This window comes from Manacus vitellinus, unplaced genomic scaffold (genome assembly GCF_001715985.3).
Source record: "Manacus vitellinus isolate BGI_N305 unplaced genomic scaffold, ASM171598v3 scaffold_19_pilon, whole genome shotgun sequence".
Lineage (NCBI taxonomy): Eukaryota > Metazoa > Chordata > Aves > Passeriformes > Pipridae > Manacus > Manacus vitellinus.
The window spans coordinates 13,340,219-13,354,052 of NW_021939395.1; the positions used below are offsets into that span (position 1 = coordinate 13,340,219).

The window sequence follows — 13,834 nt, forward strand, 5'->3', positions numbered from 1 at the left end:
ACAGCGACCAGTCTCTCACCTTCACCAACACTGTCAGGTTCCACTGTTCACCTCAGCACATTCTGAGAATATACAGAGACAGAATCCACACTGTATTCTAAAGTTAGCAGGTGTAACCTGCTTACCTTTATGTTACCAGCATAAGCAAAATTTGGCTAAAATGATTGACCAAAAAGGCAGCATCTCTGTGCTAATGATCCAAGTGTCTTAAATGCAACAATGAAAATACCAAAAGGAAAACCTCAAAACTTATTCTTTTACTACCACTCAGAATATCCAACTTAATGATAATTCCACACTGACTTTGATCATGGGGATTTTTTGCTTTTAGAAAGCCTTTAAGCCATAAATTTCTTGTCACCTGCCTTTTCACTGTGGGAAATTATTCTGCAGTACTAATCTAAAATAATTATATTCCCACATTGGAGAACAAAAAAAGGTATCTGAAAGAATAAAGTTTCAGAGAAGTTTCAGTTTCTCACAATTGCACAAGACACATAACAGTCACACAATATTGAGAGATGAAATTACAACTTTACATCCTTTAAAGTTATTAACAAGTAATTCAATAACTCAACAAAATTATCAGCTTTTATCTGTGCTAATGCCTGTGTACCTATTATTTGTAATTTCTCAATGAATTCAGTAACTTAATAGCATGATTGTTAACTTTTAATCCTTTAGATAGCTTTAAAATGTCTCTTTCTTCAAAGAACCTTTATCCATTTAGGTAACAAAATTATCCTTACTCTATGTACATATGGCAGAAATTATTGCAGTGGCAGAGTATTCTGTTCAAAGCATTATAAGAGCACTATAGTTGAAACAATTATCATCTCACATAAAGGTTCCATGTAAAAAGTAGATGACATTTTTTAGTTTTTTTTTGGTCAGCAACAAGGAAAGAAAAAACAGTTTTGCACATAAAACATAAAACCCATGGAGGGGGACCATTTTTTGTAAATACAGAATCATTGCAAGTCAGCACAGTGTACAACTGGAACTAGACCACAACTCCGACACATTTTGTCAGTTTTACAAGAGGAAAAAATTCCACATTCTAGTTCATTTGATAGAAAGTAAATTTAGGAAGAAGTGTAGTATGTGCTAACTATGGTTCTGCTGCAAGATGCAGAGAATATGCCTTTAATACAGACTTAGAAGAACTATTTAACAAGTAAGATCATAAATTTTGCTTATAACTACATCTTTCTTTATGGTGGTGTTTCATTTATTTAAACAAATACACTGTTATTCCTAGAACTCTGCTGGAAGCTCTCAGGATAGTGAAATACAGGTGCATAGTCTATTTAATAACGAGTACAAACTCTCCTGGCAAGGAACTGATCTGTTCTCCATCCTTTCCTCTAGCCTTTTTTATTTTTCCCCTTCTTCACTTGGGTCACAAATTCATGGCCAACTTCAGCTGAAGAACCTGCACTACCACACTCAGCTTTCCAGTAGTAACCACATATGGAATTTCCTTTACCAATATTGAGCAAGTTTCCAGAAAACATATTTACAGCTACAAACAACACAGGAAAAGGTAAAAGACATTGTTTTAAAACCATCTTGCACAGAACTATAGAACACAGGCCTAGAAGTGACAAGTGATTCGCCTCCAACGCATCATCAGTGTACTTTATGTACATATAAAGATATAAATTCTTCCATGTGAAACAGAAGCCACAGTTTAGGAAAACTGCCAAAATTTAACAGTTCAGATAACAAAAATTACTGTAAAAACCATGGAATGGAACCATAGAATGGTTTGGGTTGGAAAGGACACTAAATATCCCCTGGCTCCAACCTGCTGCCATGGGCAGGGACACCTTTTACTAGACCAGGCTGGTCCAAGCCCTATTCAACCTGGTTTGGAACATTTCATGTTGTGATCTTGAAATTAAATATATTTTTATAGTATCTAACTGAAATTTACATTAAAAAATGCAGTTGCAAAAAGAAAAGAAAATACTTGAAGTAGAGTACCTTTTATGGGTTATTTTTTTCTGACAATAGAGAAAGCATTCTTCTCAGTCTAATATTTTTATTTATTCATACAGAAGGGATTTTATTCCAGGAATATAGATCTTTATTTGTTTAAAAACAAACAAAACCAGCTTCTTTTTTCAGTTCAACACAGATTCTTTTTTCAGTTCAACTTCTGAATTTCTTTTTTATCCAATTCGTAGAAAAAATACACTCTGTAATAGCATTATAGATCAAGACTCCTTCATGAATGTATTCATATTTCATGCTAATTAGTCTTTGTACACAATTCCTTTCCCTGGTATGCCGAGTACATGTGTCTCTGTCCTCAGCTCCTCGTTAAATGTGCTGTAGTTTATTTGAGCACTGTATCACTGAGACTCAAAGAGACATTTTGGAATACGAAACTGCCTTTCTTCCTCTGCTGTATTTTATCAAGCTGATACCAACAAAAGCTCCATCTCTCTTAGAGAAACAAGGTAAGCAGCAGGTACAGAATTTACTAAGTACTAACAGAGTTATCACACTGAATTCCAAACTTCTGGAGTGTGTGTATGTGGGTGACACACATTTGTGTGTGTATGACATGCAGTGATTCTTACTCTTCTTTAATGGGAATCTGTGAGACACCAAATGTAGAAAAAAAACCCAAGACAATGCACCAATTTCCTTTGTAGGAAAGACTGGAAAAACCCAGTGCCTTTGAGAGTTCACCTCCCCATGACTTTTCTTTATAGCCACAACTAACTCTTCCACCTTTCCTCCTCAAGATTTTCCTTTTCAAATTCTGAGAAGTCAGTTATAACAAATTAATACATGAATTCTGTAAGTTATCACCTAAAATATAAGACATTACAACTAAGACAGCTCAATCACAACATTGTGACTCTTAAAAGAGCCCTTTTAAGAAAATACGTGGCTGTTCTCACTCCAAATCTACTTAAATTCTCTTTAAATTCTACTGCTGAAGCTTTTTGACAAAATTACTTATTTAAACTTGCAGAAAAGTTGATCAGCAGGGGCTTCATTATTAATATTTTTCAGAAACACTTTTGGTTCCAGAGATGTCTTAAACAAACAATGGTTTTGCAGCAGCAAACACATACAAATTTGGAAGAGCCTTTACAAACTCAGCACTGAAAGTGGCACTAAAGGCAGGTGGATAATCAGTGTGTCTCTGCAGAACCACTACAGTCACTAAGTAACCCAGAGGATTTATTTCATATCCTTGCTCCTCCAGTGGGGAAGACTAACTTGTCCTAGTGAAGTTCCAAAAGGGTTAAGCACTGCCAATTAAACTAAAACTGAAGGAATCACCTCCACACTAGAGCATTTGACCTGGATGCAGAATAGACAAAATGCTGATTCTGAAAATGAACTCCATTTCTACAGGAATTGTGTGCAATACATTATGCTATTCCTCAAAGCAATCAATGAATAAAGACAGCAGCTTTCAAATATCTCAGACCTCAAACTATTTCCCATCTGTCTCTTAATCTGAATATAATTTAATTTCCATACAGACTGTTTGTATTTGATTTTCTGACACTGCAACTATTGTAGTTCTCTACGTAATGCTGACTAAGACAATATCCACATTTCTCAATCCAAACCCTCTGGTAGAACAACAACGCCCTGAAAAAATACTAACTCTGCTGCACACATAGAGAGAGCAAACTCCAGGAATAACAAATTGGAGATCTAGGAGAATTGTCCCTCATTTTTTTTCCCACTTATAAATATACCACAAAGCTTTGAAAAGCAAAGTCCTAAGAAACATAATGAAAGTGTAATGTGGACTGAGATCTCCAGTGATATTCCTGTATCTGTCCAACCCTATGGCACAATCACTCTGAAAGCATATAAGATTTGAGAGTAAAACAAGACAGTAAAAAGTCAAAACTTGCACAACTGAGACTAAGCCTAACTTCTGAGAAAGTCTAAATAGATTTGTTTTAATGTGGGATATTCTTTATTCTCTGTCACATGATGAAAACAACTCTATAGTCTCAAACCAGCAAGTGTCAAACTTGAAAAAAGAAGTTTCATCCTTCTGGTATGTTTCAAAAGGCAAATCTTCACAAAGTATCACTGTTCCCTCACATCAGACCTCCAGAAACAAAACTTGTGGTCTAAATATCAGCATCATCAGAATAATTTATGAAAAGAAAGTCTTCATTTATTCTCAGTAATATTTACAACAATGCCATCTGCCCATTTCATCATACAACACCGTGCTTTATCACACAGAATTAGTGTCAAATGCAATCAACACAGAACTCTCAGACACTCCCAAGCAAAGCAAGTAAAAGACTTTGTTGTTACAGTGGTTTTTAAACACAAATTTGGGGGTGAATAATTAGCTTCTGATGTCCTTGTAGCAAATAAGTAGTATGATCACTAGTAGGTCATACCAACAGGACATCTATTGTACACAGTATGCTTTTTCAAAATAAAATACATATTCTTTGTAACTCAGTGTTACAAACTGCCTTTGATATAGAAAAGGAATTGAGTTAGTGAAAGGTGAGTGTGCCAAAATGTTATTTGAAATAAAATATTAAGAACTAAAATTAAAAAATTTTGCCTCCCAATTGGAAATCTTCCTTGGTTTTGTCCCCTTTGGAATGCCATTTCATTCCTTTTGTGATGTGGTGAATGAAATGGGTACTGATGATCCTGAAATAAAAGACACACACTCCCTTCAACAGGAGCAGGTGCCGTGAACAACCACCAGTTGCACAGAGGCTTCCTCATATGAAAAAAAATGACACAGGAACATACATGCAAGGAATTCTTGGGAGGCCTCATTTGCCATTCTCCTGAACAATAGCCCAGCTGCAGCCGAACTACAGGAATCCTTCCCAGGATCAGTTTGGGAACTCTGCTGCTCTGCATCACTGCTGAAAGTTTATTTATAAAGTTTAACTCTTAAAGAATCAACTGGTGTAGTTAAACATCACTACCAGATGCAAAAACCAACACAAAGAACATATGTGGCCTTTCTTCCCCCTCTTTTTTTTTTTCTTCTTGACACTTTCAACATATCAAGGCTGGGTACCATTATCAGGTCCAAATTGCCCCTGACACTTCTGGGCAGAAAAGCTTTTCTTTAGTTGGTAATAATATACAATTTTTTTTTTCATTAATCAAGAAATATATTCTTATTGAAATTCTTTGTTTAATTAACTCTAAGATATCAAAAAAACCAAAAAGTGCATACAAAATATATGAAAATACAGAGACATATATAAATCTATACTGGATGGTAATAATTGTGGGCATCAGTTCATTTAAACCATGCAAAGTTTTTTTCCATCCCTGAGTTTGACAGTTTACATATTGGATAAATACAAAGAACAAGGAAAGGAAAGAGTGAAAAATGGCAAACTAACAACTCACTCTTTCTTCTTTATGATACTTGAATTTATTCCATTGTTGAAAAACAACAATTTCAAAAACACTGAAAGATGAAAACAAACCAATCTGCTGCATGCCTGTGTCAAACAGATCTGAAGACTGATGACCTAAGTGTGCAATCTGAGTGAAATTCCTGTAAGACACACAAAAACTTCGAGAGCCTAAACTGCAAAGCTGTATCTTCATCTGCTTTGGATTCCCACATGTTTGCAAAGGAGAGGGAGAGGAGGGAAAGCAAACAAACACACACTGCCTGAATTAATCAGAAGACCAAGGGAGCCACCTGCAGTTTGCAATCCAGAAGCAAATACATAATGAGCTCATAGGTTTTTGTCTTTTTTTTGTTGGCAAAGCAGTGTAGGTAGTTGAAGTAGTGCAATATATCTGTGCTTAACAGTAGAGATTTCTGTAATTAAACTGAATCTTGGTGCCTTACACCTACAAATAGAGCTGTGGTAAAGGAAATTTGGCCAATTCTGAGACCTTTAAAAGCCTGCTAACATTTAAGTTCTCTGATGAATTTGATCTGGGCTTCTCAGCATACCAAATTAGAGCCATTTTTTAAAAGTACTAATTGCTGATCTTTTTGTTAAAAAGTAACAAATGGAAGTGAATGCAAAGAATTTTCCTTCAAGTTTAATGGTGCACTGACCTCATTCTTTGGCTGCTACTTATGTGATTACTTTGAAATACCTGAAGTAAGTGAAACAGAACTTTTCTCCACGCTAAAAATGTTATTATGCCAAGCTAGAAAGAAGGGCTGATGAAGAATGATGCACCTTTTGTAATGTCATTTGTCAGTCAGGAATAACAGTGAATATAAGCTTTGTAATATCCACAGAGAAACGCTGCACAGACGTAGAATCAATCTTGAAATATTGCATCACTGCAATGGTAGAATAAAAACTTGAAAGCTGCACTTAATGCATGCAAACAATTATTTCAATAAGATGTTTGAAGATAAAACCTTCATTCTGATCACAGGAAGAGGATTATCTGCTTCAGCAGATTAACTGGTCACAGAGGGGGTTAAAAATAAAATTCATGCCAGAAAGACATACCTGTTAATTAGGAAGGGCAAGGGAAGGAACAGAAAGAAACTGCATCACCACTTTAAAACCAGCCTCTCTAACTCTGTGCACTCCTCATTATCTGGTAGAGGCATAGATTAAAATAGTATAAGTGTTAAACCACAACACATTACTCTAGAAATTTAAAAAAAAACCCCAACACTAAACTAACCAACTAACCACAAAATAACACACTATCCTTTAAGAATGGGTGTTTTCACGGAGGAACAAATTTATACACTATTTTCTTCAGGAGTTCAAAAAATCATCCTGCTTTATATCAAACGTAGGACACAAGACACTGCTGTAAAATGCCCTTCCTAGCCAGGTTCTACATTCCCTTCTTATATAAAGGTCCCTTGCACAATTAAAATAAGAAGGCACAATAAGGTTCAAAGACAAACTGCAGTGAACATTTAGTGGCTCAATGAGGAACAGCAACAGGGCCTCAAAGAAAACACGCTGAAGGTGAGTATTCCACATGTGAATGTAACACTAACATCTGCATGATGCTAATGAGTAAGATTACACTATCAACTCGCACATGGATATTACAGAATTAACATGTTATTAGTATCAACGAAGTGTGTTCAAACCAGAAGGGTTGTTTTAATTAAACCCTAACAAAAATACACGGATTTGTTCAACACATGTGAAGAAACTAAAATATACACTATTATACCTTGCATTTTGCTGTACTATAGAAGGCTTTGGGGAAGAAGAATAATTTCAAATACTGAACAGGTAAGTTGTTCAAACTTCCTGGCATGTTTTCTTAACAATGGAAAATGTAAGGTATAATAAGGTGTTCCTGCGGATGCTGCAAGCAAGGGCAAATAAAAGCTGGAAGTGGGTGGGAATAGCAGCCCACCTACACACCAGCCTTTAATTCACTGCTCCAAGAAAGCTGGCATTTAGACCTCAAATGCCATGTACCCACAGAAAGTAGGTGGCAATCAAAAGACTACTGCAGCTTGAGTCTTAATGATTCACTTTAATTAGAATGTAGACATCCAAGCATTTTGAGGCAGGAAAGGAAAACATGTAGAAATTTTACCAGAACTGAAGGAAGTCTTGATAAGATACCCCAATCAACAGATGCAAACAGAAGTTTCTAGTCAATGATCTACTAGCAGAAATAAACTGTCAATACCTTTTAAAAAATATTTTGTTCATGTTTAGTTCAATTATAGCTTACATAAAAGTTTGTATTTTTCTATTATCCTTTCTCACTCAGACTCCCATAATGTGAAAAACACAACTCAGCTATTAAGACCTTACTTCAATTTGGAAAACATATCAAAATTATTGTTGAATTGTATTTTAAAAGTCTAATCATAAAGAAGCAAGAGAATCCTGATCGAGAAGTTTTCCCTTGAGGCAAGTTGGATGGATAATGAATTCTGTACTGGAACAATCCCAGTAGTTACAGACTATTATGTACTAATTACTACCTTTACAGATCTACTGTACACATAATTAATTTCTTCAGAGCACTACTATCATTCTTGACTGGCAAAATACACAACCTAAATTACAAGAGCCAGAAATTAACATGATCCTTTAGGGAGAAGGCATTAACTTGCTTTGCAGTGTTCTGCAATTAGACTATCAATCAAACAGTGAGAAGTGATTTTGATTGCAGCAGGCCCCATACATTAAGTATTGTCACATCTCTGCAAAGTTATCTCAGGCCCCAAGCATATGATGTGTCACAAGTTGTCTACAGAGTCATAACATTTCAGTCCTTTAGTTTTACCTTAGCAAACACTTTACCACACAATTCTACTTGTATTTAATATTCCAAAAATTAAACAGCAACATAGGGAGCTTTTTGACATCTTATTCCACAAAGCATCGCAGACATGACACTGCTGCTGCTGTTCTTATCCCTCACAGTGGTGACCAGAGATAAAATTTTAAGTCAATTAAGGGACAAAAGGAAAGTCTGATAAAAGGATGCTTCAGCTGCACAACATAACATGACCTGCTTAAATTATTTTAAAGACTTGCTTTAAATAGGTTCTTGCCAAGAACAATGATGTTTTCAACAGTTAATTTTAGTTGATGGGGTTTTTAAGTTATTCTACAGAACTGCAAGCATACACACCCCAACTCTACCAGAAAGCAGTAGCCCAAGCTTCCTGAGATGTATAACCACATAGGATTAAGATACTAAGTATAAATTCTTGTTCAACTTCGTTAGAATATTTCTCTCCAAAAGTACCATTTCCCTACAGCTCTGGCTGCATTCCTTGAACACAGGCAGCACTCAAACAGCAAGACAGCTCACAGTGTAGAGATAACCAACATTAAGTTATTTCTGGAGTATCTTAAAACAATACTATTTACATGAGAAAAAACCACAAAGTTTTGTTCTCATTGTGCCAAAGAATCATTAATAGAAGCCAGAGTTTTAATCAAATTTCAGTGCTGCAATGTACCTGGAATTACCAATTTTTAATAAGTGTGTCTGCTATTCCTTTTAGTTCAGTGACTATTCCCACTGGTATTCCAAAATGCCATGAAATACAAGAGAGTAAACACTAAGTCATCACAATTGCTTTTGGCAATTGTCAGTTTTCTTCCACTCATTCATTTATTTGTTTTACATGCTGACTGTGCTCTTGAGAATATAAAATGCATTTCTAGTTGTCTTTCTATCCTTCTCCTGTAATGTATTAGGAGAGCACACCAAAAAATAGGATTAAGCAGAAGAGAAATTTGATCCTGGATCATGCTTGAAATAGGTATCTGGGGGATTACTGAGCTGCCTGTGACTCTTAAGGCAAAAGGTGAAGAAGAACAGTGAACAGTATCCCATATTTCCCTTTGCAGACAGCAGTTGCAGGAAAAAAGTTGCTTCTGGAATGCAATTTTTTGGGCCTGCACTGCAACTGAACACTCTCGAGATTCTTTTTGACTTCTAGCAGGTTTTCAAGTTTCAAGAAAAACTTGAACTCAAAGACAGACAACACTGTCTGTCTCTATGAGTCAGCCCAGTAAGATTTTCATATCGTGGGTAACATGCAGTAACATTTTTAATTTGCAGCTTTTGTTATGGCATCTTATTCTCTACAACCATTAACTGAGAACAACACAAGGAAGAACGGGAAAAATATCTGTAAGGCTATCACTACAGTAAGCTATTTAGAGAATTTCTGTTGTTCCTGGTTTCAGAACTGTGCAACTATGTCAACAAGAATTTCTTCTCACAAGAAAATGACAACTATGTCAAAATTTCAAGAAGGTTTTTTCAGTATTTTTAACAAAGAAGCTTTTCAGGAATTCAGAAACATTGCTTCCAATTTCTGACGAAAAAATTCAGCTCCAGGCAGAAGTTTGTAATTTTCCTTAAGAAGGGGCTCATGCCATTGTGAGTGACATCTGCTGCCAGGCATTGTTTCTCTTAAAGGTCTTCCTGACATACTAAAACCAGTGACCAACTCCACATCATTTTAACTGCAGCGCTATAAATCAAGAATTGATCAAACTCTGATATGGAAGAAAGTGTTAAATTACTGCAGATGATGCTTTTGTATTACTGCATGAAATATCTGAACATTTACACCAGAAAGTGGCCTAAAGTGCATTGTAGAAGCAGAATGCTAATGGCTCAAATTCAGTGACTACTGAAAAGAATATGAGCCACAAGTGGAGGGACTGTGTATCTGTGTTATCAAAAACACAGCTATGATCAACTCTTTGGAGGGATTTTAACAGAACATGAAATAAGACACAGTCAGAAATAACTCAAGGAAGCTACTCAAAAAAAAACCCAAACAAACAAACCAACAACAACAGCAGGAACACCCCCCCCCAAACAGAGCAGCATATTCAAAACTGTGTGTTTGCTTATTTGGCCTATGACCACTTGATACATCTGATTCCATTCACCTTTAAGAACTACACAACCCCAAAGTATCATAACTGGTTGATGAATGCACAAGAGATTTGTTGCTAAATCAGGAATTCATTCTTTCACTATTCACCACTTCTTGGACTCTAATTTGTTGGACTTGCCCATGAGTTCCTGAGTAAGTTATTACTGAATTATATATACATACATATTTTATATATATATATATATATATACATATATATATATAAAATATATACCAAATTACTTCAGCAGTGCTTTCTTGTTTTCTTTGCCTGAAGCAAATTACTGGTAAATGGTCACATATGAAATACTGATCAATTGACCATCAACCACAGATAGTAATGAAAAGACTTTTTGAAAAAACTATGTGCAGTCTCAGACATCTGAAAGACCATTTGAGGAGCTGAGAATGGTATTAAAGTATCAAAATCATAACCAATATTCAGTTGTTAGTAAATGCACTCCCAACTCAAAATAAAAGTATTAGCATTGTATTTCCTATGGAAGGAATCAAGTGCTTGAGAAATTAATTTGGTTTTTATATGAAACCAGTAGCAGAAGAGGTATTTGCATGACATTCTAATCAGCCTCAGTTACACCTAACAAAGCTCCAGCATAGTTTTTATTCTCATTGTGGTGTTCTCTGCAGTATTCAAACAGACCTGTTTCACACTGTTCCAACAAAAAAATCCATATATTATCTGATGCTTTTCCATGGTATTATGCAAACACTTTAAAAGGTGTGTACTCACACATTCAACTCTTTGAAAACTAACTTACATCATTCACTAATGACAGCAGCAATGCAATTTGACTACAGAGAACTTGGGGTTGGGGGAAATGCTTCCTAGACTACACAATAGAAATTTAAACACTAACTAACAGAGTATATTTAAAAACTTTTTCCTTAAACGACAGCTACATATAATATTAAAAAAAAAGTGAAAGCAAATACTAAGGACATAAACACAGTAAGTTTGAAAAGCATGATAGTTTCAACCACATATTCCAGAATCATGACAAGCAGGTACAGCATAGCTGTGATTTTGTGATTCAACTGCATGTTGCAATTGCTACATCTCAAGGCTTACTTGTACTTGTAGAGGATTCTGATTTAGCAGAATCATACAAACAAGTAAATTTCTGTTACACAACAAACCCTCCCCATCTGGAATATCTGCAAGAACCCTGCAACTTACAGTTCCTGCAGCTAGGAATATTAATGCAAATAAAGCATGATTTTAGGATCAGAATTTGCATCTGTCTGCAATATACCCTGTGCTTTTAAGAAATATTATTGCAAAAAGATTCCTTTCCTCATGTTGCAATGTGAGGGAGGAGCAATTCTTGTAACAGACTCTTATGCTTAATAAAAACAAAGGTTTTACATCATCTCCCTGCTATAAAACCATCGTAAGAATTCCATGGTATTGCACAAAGTATAAAAGAGATTGTCATTGCACGGTTTTAAACATAATAGAAGCATAATAAAAAGTAAAATAAGACTGTACCTTTCATTTGGGTTCCAAAGGTAAGCGCCAATTTCGCAAACAGCTCCGGGTTTTCGAATTTGTCTTCTTCAGCTTTTACCCAAAAGCTGTTTTCTCCTATCTCTTGAGGTTCAATCTGAAAGGAAATGGCATCTCCAAAGTCAATAACTAGTTTTTTCAACACCAAGTTAAAACAAATGCCACTGAACTTTTGTGATTATTGGACTGAATGAAGTTTATCCACATTTCGAGTATGTTCTCATAATGATGCTTCCTGCACAAACACAATGGCATGAACCACCCTCTAACCACAAATGGGTTTTATTGTGTTTCTCCCATTTGCAAAGTTCTCCAAGCAGGCCTGATAACATATTAGCATCTGGGTTTGCAAGTCTTCCAGCTTTCTCTGGATTACTTCATAGAGAGTTGCCAAATTCTTCACCATTGCTATGCACCCCTGCCACTTGAGAACTGTAGGAGGAGCTCTTTCTTACACTGTCAGAGTATGGAATAGTTTATCTGTAAATGGACTGTCAATGTGGACCCTTCAGTGACTCAGTATTTAGTCTGTACTGGCTATATTAAAAAAAGAAAGTGCTCTGAAATATAGAAGCTGAAAGACAACTATACTCTTCATGTATGACTCAGAACTGCTATTTTGCTTTCAAAATATGTTCCTCTAACAGCTTTTAACGTATTATCAATTCTTGTTTACAAGTTTGTTTAAATGCCAAGTAATTTCAAAGGGCTATTTAATTTCAAGATGACATGCAAGAAATTCAGCAATACTGTATTTGTCAGTCTCACTTCATTTTCACTGCAACACACTGGTCCTCCACCTTTTACCGCTGCTTTACCACCAGCTCCAGGTAAGATAATTTAAAAAAAACTACCTTAATCCAACACTAATGGGGAAGACAGTTACAGCAAAAGAGACTGAATTAAAGACTAAGAATTTTATTCCTCAAATGGTGGCTCCTTAAAAGTGATGAACAAATAGACTTTCCACTTTCTCAGCAGGCAGGAGATCTTTGGCACTGTTCCCAGAGCTCTTAAGCAAAGCGTCCATCTGCAGTTACTTCCCATTGTCATATCCAGTGTTCAGATGTACACTTTGTCAATTATTTCTATAAACTCACAAATCTAAATGACTACAATGAAATTGGCTGCAATTACCAATATGTCTTATAAACTAAAGAGCTTATTTTTCTATGTGTTTACTGGACAGCACTCTGAGTGTGCTTCACAGTTACAAAGCTCCTGCAATTATCTCTCAAAATCAGATATTACTTAGCAAGAACAACTGAGTTTAGTAAACATAAGTTATTTATGTCTGGCAGAAATTCTTTCCTGCTTAAGTGAGATGCCTAAATAAATGTATCTAATCTAAACCAACCCTCTTTTAGCTGAAACTCCTTAGCCCATGTACCCATAGCAACAGGCCCTGCTAAACAATTTGTCCTTAGTTTTCTTACAGGCTCCTTCAAGTATTGAAAGGCTACAATAAGGTCTCTCCAGATAATGCAATGAGGCTACCCAAAACAGGCCATTTTTTCTTCTAAAAAAATGTGATTAAGTTTAACCACATTATGATACTGGAAGCTCATGGTGCCCAAACCTTTCCCTTGAGCAGTCCCATGGCTCCTCCCTGTGGTCACAGCCCTACTCCAGCATATCACTGATTGAGAACAGCCAATAAGCATCTCAGACAAATAACCTAAAAGTACCATTACAGGCCTGACACCAGCATTCTCTGACCTTACAACTACACTAAACATCATGAACTTAGAACGTTTCTGCTTGAAATAGCATGCTGCTAGGTATGTGTGAGAACTGCTTTAAAACATTTTGGAGATAGACAGATAGATAGATGGATAGATAGAAATAGAGAGAGAGAAAGAGAGAGAGTGATACACAACAATGCAAAACTGCAATTCATGTTCACTGCACCTGATATAACATATTGGAACTGCACTGGCTTC

General features: G+C 35.8%; 1 protein-coding gene across 1 annotated transcript in view; it reads right to left on the reverse strand.

Moving 5' to 3' along the window:
- Nucleotides 1–13,834, reverse strand: part of DIAPH2 (diaphanous related formin 2) — a 122,499-nt gene that overhangs the window by 85,948 nt on the left and 22,717 nt on the right. Inside the window, exon 16 of the mRNA XM_018070707.2 lies at nt 11,874–11,988. Coding sequence (XP_017926196.1) covers nt 11,874–11,988 — 115 coding nt within the window. The remainder of the gene's footprint in view (nt 1–11,873; nt 11,989–13,834) is intronic.